The 12,311-nt window shown below is 41.4% G+C and overlaps 1 protein-coding gene across 2 annotated transcripts in view; it reads right to left on the bottom strand.

Moving 5' to 3' along the window:
- Positions 1–2,409: 2,409 nt before the first annotated feature.
- The window catches only part of RSPRY1 (ring finger and SPRY domain containing 1), a 43,108-nt gene continuing 33,206 nt past the window's right edge, over positions 2,410–12,311 (bottom strand). For both annotated transcript variants that reach the window (XM_045806852.2, XM_045806853.2), the window contains exons 14-15: positions 7,218–7,322; positions 2,410–3,926 (exon numbers count right to left, since the gene is read on the bottom strand). In XM_045806852.2, the coding sequence (XP_045662808.1) occupies positions 3,830–3,926; positions 7,218–7,322 (202 nt within the window). In that variant the 3' untranslated portion in view covers positions 2,410–3,829. The remainder of the gene's footprint in view (positions 3,927–7,217; positions 7,323–12,311) is intronic.

The following is a 12,311-nucleotide window of genomic DNA, read 5'->3' as shown; positions in this document are numbered from 1 at the left end:
CACAAGTAGGGAGAGGGGTAGAGACAGAGGGAGAGAGAGAAGCAGACTCCCTGCTGAATGGGGAGCCTGACGCAGGGCTGGATCCCAGGACCCTGAGATCATGACCTAACCTGAAGTCAGACACTTAACCAGCTGAGCCACCCAGGCACCCCCACCATGTCTGGCTTTAAGAACAAATGGGCATAAAGATAATAATTGGTACCCATTTACTCAGGCATGTGCCAGTTACTATGCTAAGCATTTATAAATACATTGTCTCTTTTTGAAATTTGAAATACTTGAAACTCTATGAGAAAACAACAACTGCTTAAGGGTTTATTATCTTTATCTTCCAGATTAAGAAACAGAGGCCTAGAAGTACTTGTGTAGGGGTGGTAAGTGGCATCATGGAGCTGGAACTGGGTCCAGGCTTACTCCCAAGGGCATGTTTAACTGTCATGCTTATATATGGCTCCAATCCCTGAGTTCTCAAACAATACTCCTAGAAATCAGAACATGATGTTTTTCGGGTGAAAACAGAATTGTGGCCTTTAAAGAAAAAAATTAAAACTTACTTGAATATATTAAATGTTTTTCATTAATAATCATTTCTTAGATCCTTTGTGGGTAAATATTAAAACATTTTTTAAAAAAGATTTATTTATTTGAGAGGGTGGGAGGAGCAGAGGGAGAGAATCTTTAAGCAGACTCCCTACTGAGTGAGGAGCTGGGTAAGGGGCTTGATCCCACAACCAATGAGATCATGACCTAAGCCGAAACCAACAGCTGGGCACTCAACCTACAGAGCCACCCAGGTGTTCCCACATTAAAAATTGTTTTAAGTGGGGGCACCTGAGTGGCACAGTCGGTTAGGCGTCCGACCCCTGATTTTGGCTGAGGTCATGATTTCAGTGTCATGAGATGGAGCCCCCTGTCGGTGCAGAGTCTGCTTGTCCCTCTCTCTCTGCCCCCTAACCTGTTCATGTTCTCTCTATCAAATAAATAAAATCTTAAAAACAATTGTTTTAAGCGAATAAATAAAAAATGGAAAATCTTGGGAAGAGCTGATCTTAGTTGGACAGTTTGTTTTCTGGATACATATTCAAGATGTTTGAAATCCATGCAAGTCATTTTCTGCAAATGATGAAATTGTTTTGATTTCTGTGATTGAATCCTTGTTTCCTGGTGTGCAAATGGCGCCATAACTTTACCTTGCTTTGTCAGTATCATTCCAAAAAGATAGCAATTCATTAAAAACTTTTTTTGGGGGGGGTGCTGGAAACTTGGGAGCATTTCCCCAATAAGTTATTGGAGAAATGCTGTTAACTTAATTTTGTTTGTTTTTCTCTGGGGTACAGTATGTCATCAGTAAAAGCCTTGCTTTCAATTTCTCTTAAAATGCTTACATGCAATGCAGAATATTGATCTGTTTCTTTTCCACATTGCTTGCTATTCCCTAGTTTTTTTCTCTTTTATGTGGTCTTTCCCTTTGAAGCAACTCCAAGATTACAACTTATGAACAAAATTCAAGGGCAGATTTCTAGAAAGCTAATAGGCTCCTGCATTCCTTCGATTTGTGACAGATTACCTACCTATTAATTCTACTTTGCTCCACTGACTTTATAGACCACCTTCACCTCTCTGCTGGACTTCAAAGTCTCCCTGTTCGACTTACTATTTCCATGTTTTGCTTGTCCTTTGTCCTGCACCCCCAGGGGCCTTTTCCATTCTCCATATAGATGCTAGAGCTATCTTTTAAATTTATCAAAACACTTCCATGGTTAAACTCTTTTGCTTTCTATTGCACTTAGGATAAAATACAAAATCCTCAACATGCTCATGAGCAGTCCCGACCTCTCCAACATGGGAGCACACTGTTCTACCCTCTCAGTTCCCACGTTACTACCTACGGGGGCCTTCTATCAGATCCCAAAGCTCATTGAGCTTTCCTCCTTAGTTAGGCCTTCACCTAGAATGTTGTGTTCCCATAACCATGTAGTCCTAGAAGCTTGTCCTCAGTCTCTGTGCCTGGCCACGTCCTACTTTTTCCTTGGAGTTTTTATGAATAGTTACTTCCTCAGTGAGGTTTCTTCTGCCCCCTTCCACCCATCTGAATTAAGTCCCCCTCATTCTTAGTATCCTAATCTTTTCTTTTAAGGCACTAACAATTTATTAAAATAAACAGAAATATATTGTCTTCTCTCCACTATCAGACGTAAGCTCCATGAGCAGATCTGTTTTGTATACCATGTAGGCACAATGCCCAGAACATATTAGGTGCTCAGTAAAGATCTGCAGGATGAGTAAAATGATTACCCTTGCTTCTTAATTCTTTTTACTTGACTCTTACCTACCCTGGAAAGTAGCCCTTAAAACTGAGAGGATGAGGTCTTGGAACCTTAGCAGTAGGCACCAATGAAAGTTGTGAAGTCTTAGTCAAAAAGGCAACAAATGTTTTATTTCTTCAATGCAAATTACTGTATTCACCACAAGCTAAAGAAGAGAACATACATATATATATATATATATTTATATATATATTTGAATTCACGGAAGACTAAAGACATGGAAAAAAATCCAGCACCCCAACAAGTACGGCCAGGAAGGAAATCAGCTCTGTAATAGGACAGTTTAATGAATTACAAACAAGAAAGGGTGGGAAAGGAAGAAAAAAAAATGTGCATTGAGTTTAAGACACTGTAAAACTCAGAAGACATATTTACTATTCAAGTATAAACTCAGTAAGGACTTGGCATAAATTGAAAGGCAGCTGCTGAGGTACACCATTATAAAATAAGTTCTATGAATTTACAATTCTACCTTCCAATTTTCTGGGAGAAAAAACCAAACTCTTGAAGGTCTTCACCAGAGACCCTGAGAGGGATTAACACTTTTGATGAAGACATAGTCAACAATCCATGATTGAATTTACTATTCAAAAACATGTATTTATTTAAAACAATAGGAATACGCGCTCTTAGACTGTCCTCTAAGAGTTTTTGAGACTGTTAGTTCAAGAGTTTTAAAGTATATTTTACTTCCAAAAACAATACTGATTAAAAAAAATTTTTAACAAAAAACCAAAAACCTGATTTGATGGTACCTTAAAAATACCTTAAATACCAAATTTTCTCCAGTCTAACATTGCAATTAATTTAAGAATTCCTCCTGCATTGTTAAAACATTTTTTCCTCAGAAAATGCGGGTACTGAAACTGGATAGAAACACCATGAATGTGAAAATACCACCAGTTTTCTGCAGTTAAAAAAAAACTACAATGTTCTTTGGAATCACAGAAATATCAAAAATTGGGTTTTTTTCCCACAGTCTGTGCACCTTCTTTCAGGCCCTCCATGTTGCTTGTAGCATTGACCTGCGTGGTTCTAGTTTATAGATTCAAGTCTTGCAGTGCAGTGACCAACGGGGAGTTATGCTTAACCCAGAAATGCTGTCATTTACTTCTCCATAGTGACTTCTGCCCCAAATAAAAACTTTAGAATGAGACAAAACATCCTGTTAAACAATCAAATGCACTCAACATGGAGAATTCCGGTGTGGTTTCAGCACTCGGGAGGGCACAGTCTCCTATGGTTTTTCATGGAAGGACCACAGGCCTAGCTGTTAGCACTCAGCTTTCCTTGGCCTTAAAAGGAATTTCTCAGGGCTGGCAAGTTGGGTTAGATTCTAAGAGAATTTTGTCTTTGACAAACTACCATTTTTAGCATAAAATCTGGCCATGGCTATAAGTTTCAATGTGCGCACAACTGATTAGAAATTTTTTTTTTTGTTTTTCTCTTCAACATTGGCTGGAATTGAGTAGAAATAAGTCCATGATGCCTCTTCACGTGTGTCATGAAATATGGGAAATCTGTCTGACTCTAGACACTATTTCTTTACGACACAACGGGCAGGTCTCCAGTTGCAAGGCACAATCCATGCACAGGTCACTGAGGAGAAAGATACAAGCGCTGGTTAGGTTAATGCTTCCAAAGGGCAAACCGACAATGTGCCGACTCAATCTGAAGTATTAACAAGTTTGTTCAGTGAAAGGGTAATCATTACACATGGTTAAAAAATGAACTAAATATATAAACCAACATTGAGTCTCCCTCCCATTTCTGATCCCCCATCTTCCTCTTCTGAGGAATAAGTAAAAAATTCAAATACATCCTTCTAGAAGGTCTGTATGTACACAGCAAAAACTTACAGATGTGTATATATGTGGGTAGAGACACAACATATTTTCCCAGACAGCTAGCCATTTATTCCAATATCGAACAGTCCATCTTACACTGTATAATTGACACAAGGCCTTTATGTGTTAAATTTTCATTTGTATGTAGTTAGTTCCATTTCTGGGTTTCTGTTCTGTTCCACTGTTCTGTCATTCTTTTCATATACTGGGAGCAAACTATAAGCATTTATTTTAATATATCTTAAGATGTGGTAGGTAGGATGGGTCCCCTCCATAACTCTTTTCTTTCAGAATTTTCTTGCCTTAGATCACGTAAACTTCTAAATTAGCATTTCTATTTCTAGAAAGAAAAATAAAAGGTTGACCCAAATTAAATAAACTTAGGGTTTAGGGAAAATTGTCACCTTTACAATAATGAGAGGTCTTCTAAGAAAAGACCTATTTATTCAAGTCTCATATTCCATTCCTTAGTAGTTTACAAGTTTTCTGCTCATAGGCACCATGTATTTCTTGGTACGTATTCTTAGTTAGCCTTTTTTTTTTTTTTTTTGTAAAGTTTTTATTTACTCATTTAAGTAATCTCTATACCCAATAGGGGACTCAAACTCACAACCCCAAGATCAAGAGCTGTATGCTCCACCAACTGAGCCAGCCGGGTGCCCCTGGTCTGGAGAAGTTTATATAGAATCTATCTATTCCGCAGAAAGAACGTGTTCTCAACGTTTGCTACAACATGGACGGCACTGGAGGAGATAATGCTAAGTGAAATAAGTCAAGCAGAGAAAGACAACTATCATATGATTTCTCTCATCTATGGAACATAAGAACTAGAATGATCAGTAGGGGAAGAAAGGGATAAAGAAAGGGGGGGTAATCAGAAGGGGGAATGAAACATGAGAGACTATGGACTATGAGAAACAAACTGAGGGCTACAGAGGGGTGGGGGGAATGGGATAGGCCGGTGATGGGTAGTAAGGAGGGCACGTATTGCATGGTGCACTGGGTGTTGTACACAACTAATGAATCATCGAGCCTTACATCGGAAACCGGGGATGTACTGTATGGTGACTAACATAATATAATAAAAAATCATTATTAAAAAAAAAAAAAAAGAATCTATTCCCTGAAAGTTTGAAAGAATTAATCTGTGAAACCACCTGGTCTTAGTATTTTTGCTGGGGGGCGGGGTGATTTGATAATCATCTCAGTTTCTTCTATGGTAATAGGAATGCTTAGATTGTCCATGTCTTCCCAGGGTCAGCTCAAGTCATTCAGTTTATCCAGATTTCCTTCCCCCCCCCCCCATAAAATTGTTGCTGCTGCTAAAAGTTGAGCTAAATTTTCTTACAACTCTTTCAATTTCCTCTTCCAATCCTGTTTTGTATACATCTATTACGGAGATTGCCCATACTTAAGATACCTTGTTCTAAGTTTTTAGATTTCAGCCCCCATTCTTGAGCGCTTATTGTGTGCAAAACCACTGCGAAGGGCCAGAGAGCTCAAAGATGAATAAGACCAGGTAACTGCTCTTTGGGATCTTAACAACTTCCCAGAAACAAAGATCAGAAAGGGTGTAGAGATATCCATCCTTTAAATTTTGCATCTGCCTGTGAGGCTCTAATAACTAAAACCTTCAAAGGTGCTCAAACTGAGAATTCTAGGCTGCAGAGTTGATGCCAAGGAACAGCCACAGCTGGAGTCACTGTGCCTTTCTTTCAGAAGAGAAACGGGTACAGTGAGGGGTGAAATGAGATACACTGCCTGCACTTCCCTTAACAGCCAATTAGCTAACAACCCATTGCAGAAGTTAGCAAGGCAGAGTGAAGGGCCCAGGCTGAGCCACACCTGGACAAACTGGGGTCCATCACTCCAGGCTCTGGACCCCCAGGAGACCTGGTGGCTAAAGCTCTATCAAATGTAAAAGCAGGGGGTGGGGGGCAGGGCCGAGTATGGGATGTGCTGAGGTACCGGGAGCTGGCCTGGAACATCAGCCTGGGTACTGCTCATTCACAGCACACATGGCTGGGCCAGGTCAGGGCCAGCACACCGCCCGGCTCCCCTTTCCGTTTCCAACCTTGGCTGGGAGGCCTTCTTGGGGGGCAATGTACTTGTTGAGCTTGCTGATGTTTAGATGCTCTTTTATAGGATCCAGGCTGCCCTCTGGTTCATCTCATACAACTGAAACTTGGTTAGGTGGGAGGGAGGCACTGCTTTCTCAACGGTAAGGAGGGTAAATAGTAAGTAAATGAGGAGGCCGTAAAAATAAAACTAAAAGGGATTTCCCAAGAGGCTTATAAATAGTATTAAAACGTTTCCATTTCGCGAGGTGAAAACTGTACTAAATAACAGTACTGAGTAAACAAAAAGAGAGGACTTCCATCAAGCAGCTTCTTCTACTTCAGGTACTTTCTGGAAGACAGCCATGCACTACCTGGCAAACTAATTTCTAATTCAGCCCACTTTGTGTATAATAACGTTAATGAACAACTATGGAACTAAAACAGTGTGTAGGGTCCAGGGGCAGGCAGCCCCAGGATGGGCCACAATGACAGGCATTTTACTTTGAGCTGAAAACAATCAAGGTCTGAAAGACTGCGGAAGAGACTCTGACCTCGCTGCAACTGCCTAAAAAGAATTTAAATAGAGGATCCATTACGGGAAGAGTTACTAGCACGCAAAGAAACTTATCTGCTTAACTGGGCAACCTCTGTTTTCCAAACATCCCCTCTCACCTTCCTGCTAATGGCTTTCCTCCCCTTCTTACCCCCAGACCCTTACCCTTTCCTTAGCTTACGAAGACATAATATACCTCATTTTGCCTGACTCTTTGGAATTTCGTGTCTGTGTGGATTCCCCATATGTATGAAACTAAATTCGATTTTCTCTTGTTAATTTGTATCATATAAATTTAACTCTGACTCCAGCTAGAGGAACCCTGGACAGAGTGAAATTCCTTCCTCCCTGACAACTGTAAAAGCAATTCTAGAACAGGATGAAATTTTGCCTAATGTAATACACAAAAGAAATGACCAAACCCTCTTACCTGTGTCCACATGGCTTCAGTTGTGTGTCTGCTACCTCATCACAACACAGGGAGCAGCAGTTTTCCCGGATACTGACTTGCTTCAACAGAGCAAGACGCCTGTGCCTGAGTAGAAAGTGTAGTTTGAAACTTACTTGGTCAACAAATAAATGGGCCTATTAGCAATAATGCATATTAATGCTTTGAAAATACTCTGTCCACATGAAGTATACTATGTATTCCTTAAGCTTTGTCCAGGAAGGTTCTCACACATGCATCTCATTTCAACCTTACTGTGATTTTCTATGGCAGAGGATGACAGAGTCATGGTCATTCCCATTTTACAGACAAAGACATAGTTTATGGAAATGATTTGCATAAGGTCATACACATGGTAAACAGACTCAGGAATCAAATTTAAATCTTTTGGTTCTCAGGCTAGTACTAGTTTTATTTGACCAGCAAATTTTCACTTTTAAGTCCTACAGCTCTGAGAGTTTATGAAGAGCAGCGGAGACCTTCCCAAGAAAAATGCACACACAAGTTTTTATATAATTTCAAGGTGTTGGGATGTCTGGGTGGCTCAGTCGGTTAAGCGTCTGCCTTTGGCTCAGGTCATGATCTCAGGGTCCTGGGATGGAGCCCTGCATCAGAGCTCCCTGCTTCTCCCTCTGCCTGCCACTCCCCCCTTTGTGTGCTCTCTAACAAATAAAACCTTTAAAAACAAAACAAAACAATTTCAAGGTGTTTATGATAGTCCAGCACAGACTCTTCTGGAAGCCCACACACCCCTCAGGTTAGAACCCTGGCATCACACTTTGACTCTGTTTGAAATGGAAAAGCAGACAGGCAGAACTATTTTGCTGAAGGTGCAACCCTGACGCTGGGCAAGAGAAACAACGAAACATTCACTTGGTTCACCTTGGGCCAAAGCCTGGAGATTCAGCAGTGAAGAGAGGACTAAAAACATATCCCTTCCTTCAGAGAGCTTACACTCCAGTGAAGGGAGACTAGAAAGGAAGTAGGTGAAAAAGTAAAATATATAGAATTTTAAGTGCTGATGAGCAGCATGAAGAAAAAGAAAGCGGGGAGAAGGATAAGGTAGTATGTACATGAGAAGCAGGGAAATACCATTTTAACTATGGCAGCCACAGAAGGTGACTTTTAAGACATGAAGGGTGTGAGGGAATGAGACCGGTGGACATCTGGAGAGACAGCATTTGTGATATTATTACTTACAATAATTATATATTTGGTCTTCATCTGGGTTCCTGACACAGAGGTCCTAAAACCCTGGAAATTCCTAAGAGATTAGAGCAATACAGGTCTTTTGTTCTGTTAATTAGACAATTTAAGAGACGACCCTAGTTAACCTAAGTTTTGGGCTGGTTGTCAGGGGAACCAACTTTGTAATTAGTGGGTTGGAATTTTCACTCCTCCCCCCACCTCCCAGGAGGGCAGAGGGGCTGGAGATAGAGTTCAATCACTAATGACCAACGTTCTCATCAATAACGCCTTTGTAATGAAGCCACCATAAAAACCCAAAAGGAGAGGGTTTGAAAATCTTCAGGGCTGGTGAACACATGGAGGTTTCAGGAGAGTGGTGCATTCACTGAGCATGGGGGCTCCTGGCCCCTTCCCACATGCCTTGCCCTCTGCATCGCTTCGATCTGTTCCTGTATTATATACTTTTATTAGGAAAATAGTTTACTTACTAGTTTACAAGTTCTGTGAGCCACTATAGCAAATTAATCAAACCTGATGAAGGGATCATGGGAACCTCCAATTTAAATTTATTTATTTATTTATTTATTTATTTATTTATTTATTTATTTATTTATTTATTTGACAGAGAGACAGCGAGAGAGGGAACACAAGCAGGGGGAGTGGGAGAGGGAGAAGCAGGCTTCCTGCTGAGCAGGGAGCCCAATGCGGGGGTCCATCCTAGGACCCTGAGACCATGATCTGAGCCGAAGGCAGATGCTTAACAACTGAGCCGCCCAGGTGCCCAGGGAACCTCCAATTTAGAGCCAGTCAGAACACTGTAAAAATCAGGACTGACATCTGGCATCTAAAGTGGGGGTAGAGGGCAGCCTTGTAGGATTGAGCCCTTAACCTGTGGGATGTGACACTATCTCCAGGCAGACAGTGTCAGAATTAAGCTAATTGCTTGGTGGTGTTGGAAAACACACACTGGCCCATTCTAGCAGCAAGAATAGCAAGTGCAAAGGCCCTGAGGCTATAATAGATCTGTTATGTTTCAGAAGCAGCAAGAAGGCCAGGGTGGTTGAATAAGCAGCATGAACAAATGGGAGAGGATAGGAGATAAAAATCGGAGAGGTAATAAAGGAGAGGACAGGACAAATTGTGTACGGCCTACTAGGTCACTGTAAGGATTTAAACTTTCACCTTAAGTGAAATGAGTAGCCACTAGAGTCTTTTGAGCGGGGAAGGGCAGATCTAATCTGATTTATGCTGTAACAAAATCATTCTGAAGGCTGTGTTGAATGGACTGAAGGGGGTCCAGGCAGGAACAGGAAACCAGCGAAAGGGCAGGGCAAAAATAATCCAGGTGGGAAATAATGGCAGCTTGGATGATGGTGGCAGCAGTGAGAGTGATAAGCAGTAGATGGATTTGGGATATATTGTGAAGGCACAGCCCCCAGGGTGTGCTGAGGGATAGGATGTAGGAATAGCAGAAAGTAAGGTGTCAAAGATACTCTGGGATTCTAGCCAGGGAATCTGGAATGATAATGGAGTTTTTAACAGATGAAGGAAGCCTGCAGTTTTCCTATAGTCCTGGCTGTGTGTGGATGGCTACTGTTGCTGAGAGGTGGGGATATGGTGCTTCACTGTACTATTCTTGTTTTCTTTTGTGTGTATTTGAAGTTTCTCATAATAAAGGTTAAGAAGGGGAAAAAATGAATGAATGAATGAATGAATGAATGAATGAATGAATGAAGAATTAGAGACAGAGGGTATATACAATATAGAACAATTTACAAAATCCCAGATAGTCACAGGGCCATAATCTCCTACCATGACGCCAGGAAGGAATATATTCCAATGAGTAAACAAATACAAGCTGAACAGAAGCTTCTGGAACACAGCCTGGAAATACTAATGGCATAGAAAATGGTTTCAGGCACATCCTCGCCTAACGTCACAACCTGTAATGAGGTGCAACTGGAATGTTAAAGGGATGCAAAGTAGCAGCAGCAGTTTTTGTGGCCTGGAGGAGGCCACTCACTTAGCCTCCACCGACTCCCATGTTGGTGTCACTGTCAGAGCAGGTGCAACCTAAGCTCGCCCCCAGCTGTCACACCGCTGTCATTCGGGGCAGTCTGCACCTGGGGGCCAAGCTGACAGGGAACTAAGAAACTATGTAGAAGCTGCCCATAAGATTAGGAGACTTTTTAACAGGTGACACCTATTGCCATCTGACTTTTGCAGTTTAATTTGCAGGGGCAGTTCCCTAACTGCTGGAGCAGTGTGATTTGAGGCTGGCCTCCAGTGGAACTCCTGGGGCCTGTCCTTCCCTTTCAGGGTGTATGTCACAGGCTGATTGATGGGCTACATCCAAGAAGACAGGCTAAGCAATTAAGGAATGAGGTATGACACATGAACGACGTATTCAGACAATCACCAAGAGGAATTTAAAGTTCAGAATGTCTGTCAGGCACCAAGACAAATTGAAGGGAAGTTCTAGGAATGACCCTCAAGTCCCTGAGCTGGTATGTAAGTGGCCCTTCTGTTCCTGTGATATTACGAAGGGTCTGCTGTAGCACGCAGTGTCAGCCATGTGACATTTTCTGGTTCATCTGGAAACTGCTGAGCTGCTTTTCAGCCTTGAGACACCGAGTCCAAGGGGAAGCACAGCCCAAAAGGGCTGTTTACAGACCTGATTTTTCAGACAAAACAGGAGTGAGGATTACAACGTTTGTTACAGATACCTTCAGGGGCATGACAGCCCAACCCTGGCTACACCGTGGCCAGTGTGATCTCCTTGATTGTGAGAGAATCTCTGTCATTGATACAACACGTGTGGCATTAGTAGCAGGAATGCCCTTCCTCCCATAGGCCCAGAAAGCTGCTCTGTTAAAAAATGATAACCTTTGGCTCATATCATGAAACAAGTTTCAAGTTGAGGTCATTACCAGGAAGCAGCTGGAGTTTTTCCCAGCTTAAGGAACAGATTATGTTCATCTCATAAGGGAGAAAAGCAGGTATTCATCCAAGGAGATAATTAATGCCGATCACAGTTTCTGGTAAAGAAGGGCTGTGAAATTTTATCCAAGATGGCATTCACTGTCCTAAGGGCTGCCAAACAGTACTGGCATCTTTACCACACGGGTAAACCCAACAAGAAATATGTTTCATTAAATCCCAAAGTTAAAAGCACATCTGTTAAAAGATGTACTTGACTTCCTAATATTTAGGATTTTTCACTGACATTCAGGTAGAGTTAGAGGGGCTTTTTTGTGTATATGCATGTGTTATATTGTCTGGTTTTTATACCGATGTCATTTAGTTCATAAAAATTATTTGGAAGTGCTCTTTCTAGGTTCTGTAATTTTTTTTTTTTTTTTGGGTGCAAAAAGATGGTTTTATTAAAGCATGGAGACAGGACCCGTAGGGCAGAAAGAGCTGCTGGACATACCAGGACTGTGAGAAGCAACTGATTATGTAACTTATTTTTTTAAAAATTCATTTCTTTGAGAGAGCCGGAGCACAGAGGGAGTGAGAGGGAGAAGCAGGCTCCCCACTGAGCAGGGAGCCCGACATGGGGGCTAGATCCCAGGACCCTAAGATGATGACCTGAGCTGAAGGCAGACGCTTAACCGACTGACCCACCCAGGCGCCCCAAAGGTTCTGTAACATTTTAAATAGTAATGAAATTGTCTGTTACTTAATAATTTCGTGGAAATCTGTGAAATCACCTGGATCTGGTGTTTTTTTGGGACATATCTCTTACTTTGTTTCAGTTAATTTTGTAATAATAACTGGCTTGTTTATATCTCTTCCGAGATCTCTTTGAGTAATTTTTATTTCCTAGGTCATCCATTTTACTCAGGTTTTCAAATTACTTATAAAAAGCTAAAAAAAAAGTCTCTG

Source organism: Ursus americanus, chromosome 21, assembly GCF_024610735.1.
Source record: "Ursus americanus isolate L20-20 chromosome 21, mUrsAme1.1.p, whole genome shotgun sequence".
NCBI lineage: Eukaryota > Metazoa > Chordata > Mammalia > Carnivora > Ursidae > Ursus > Ursus americanus.
Note: the sequence above shows the minus strand (reverse complement) of the source record. Positions and strands in the feature narration are given on the sequence as shown.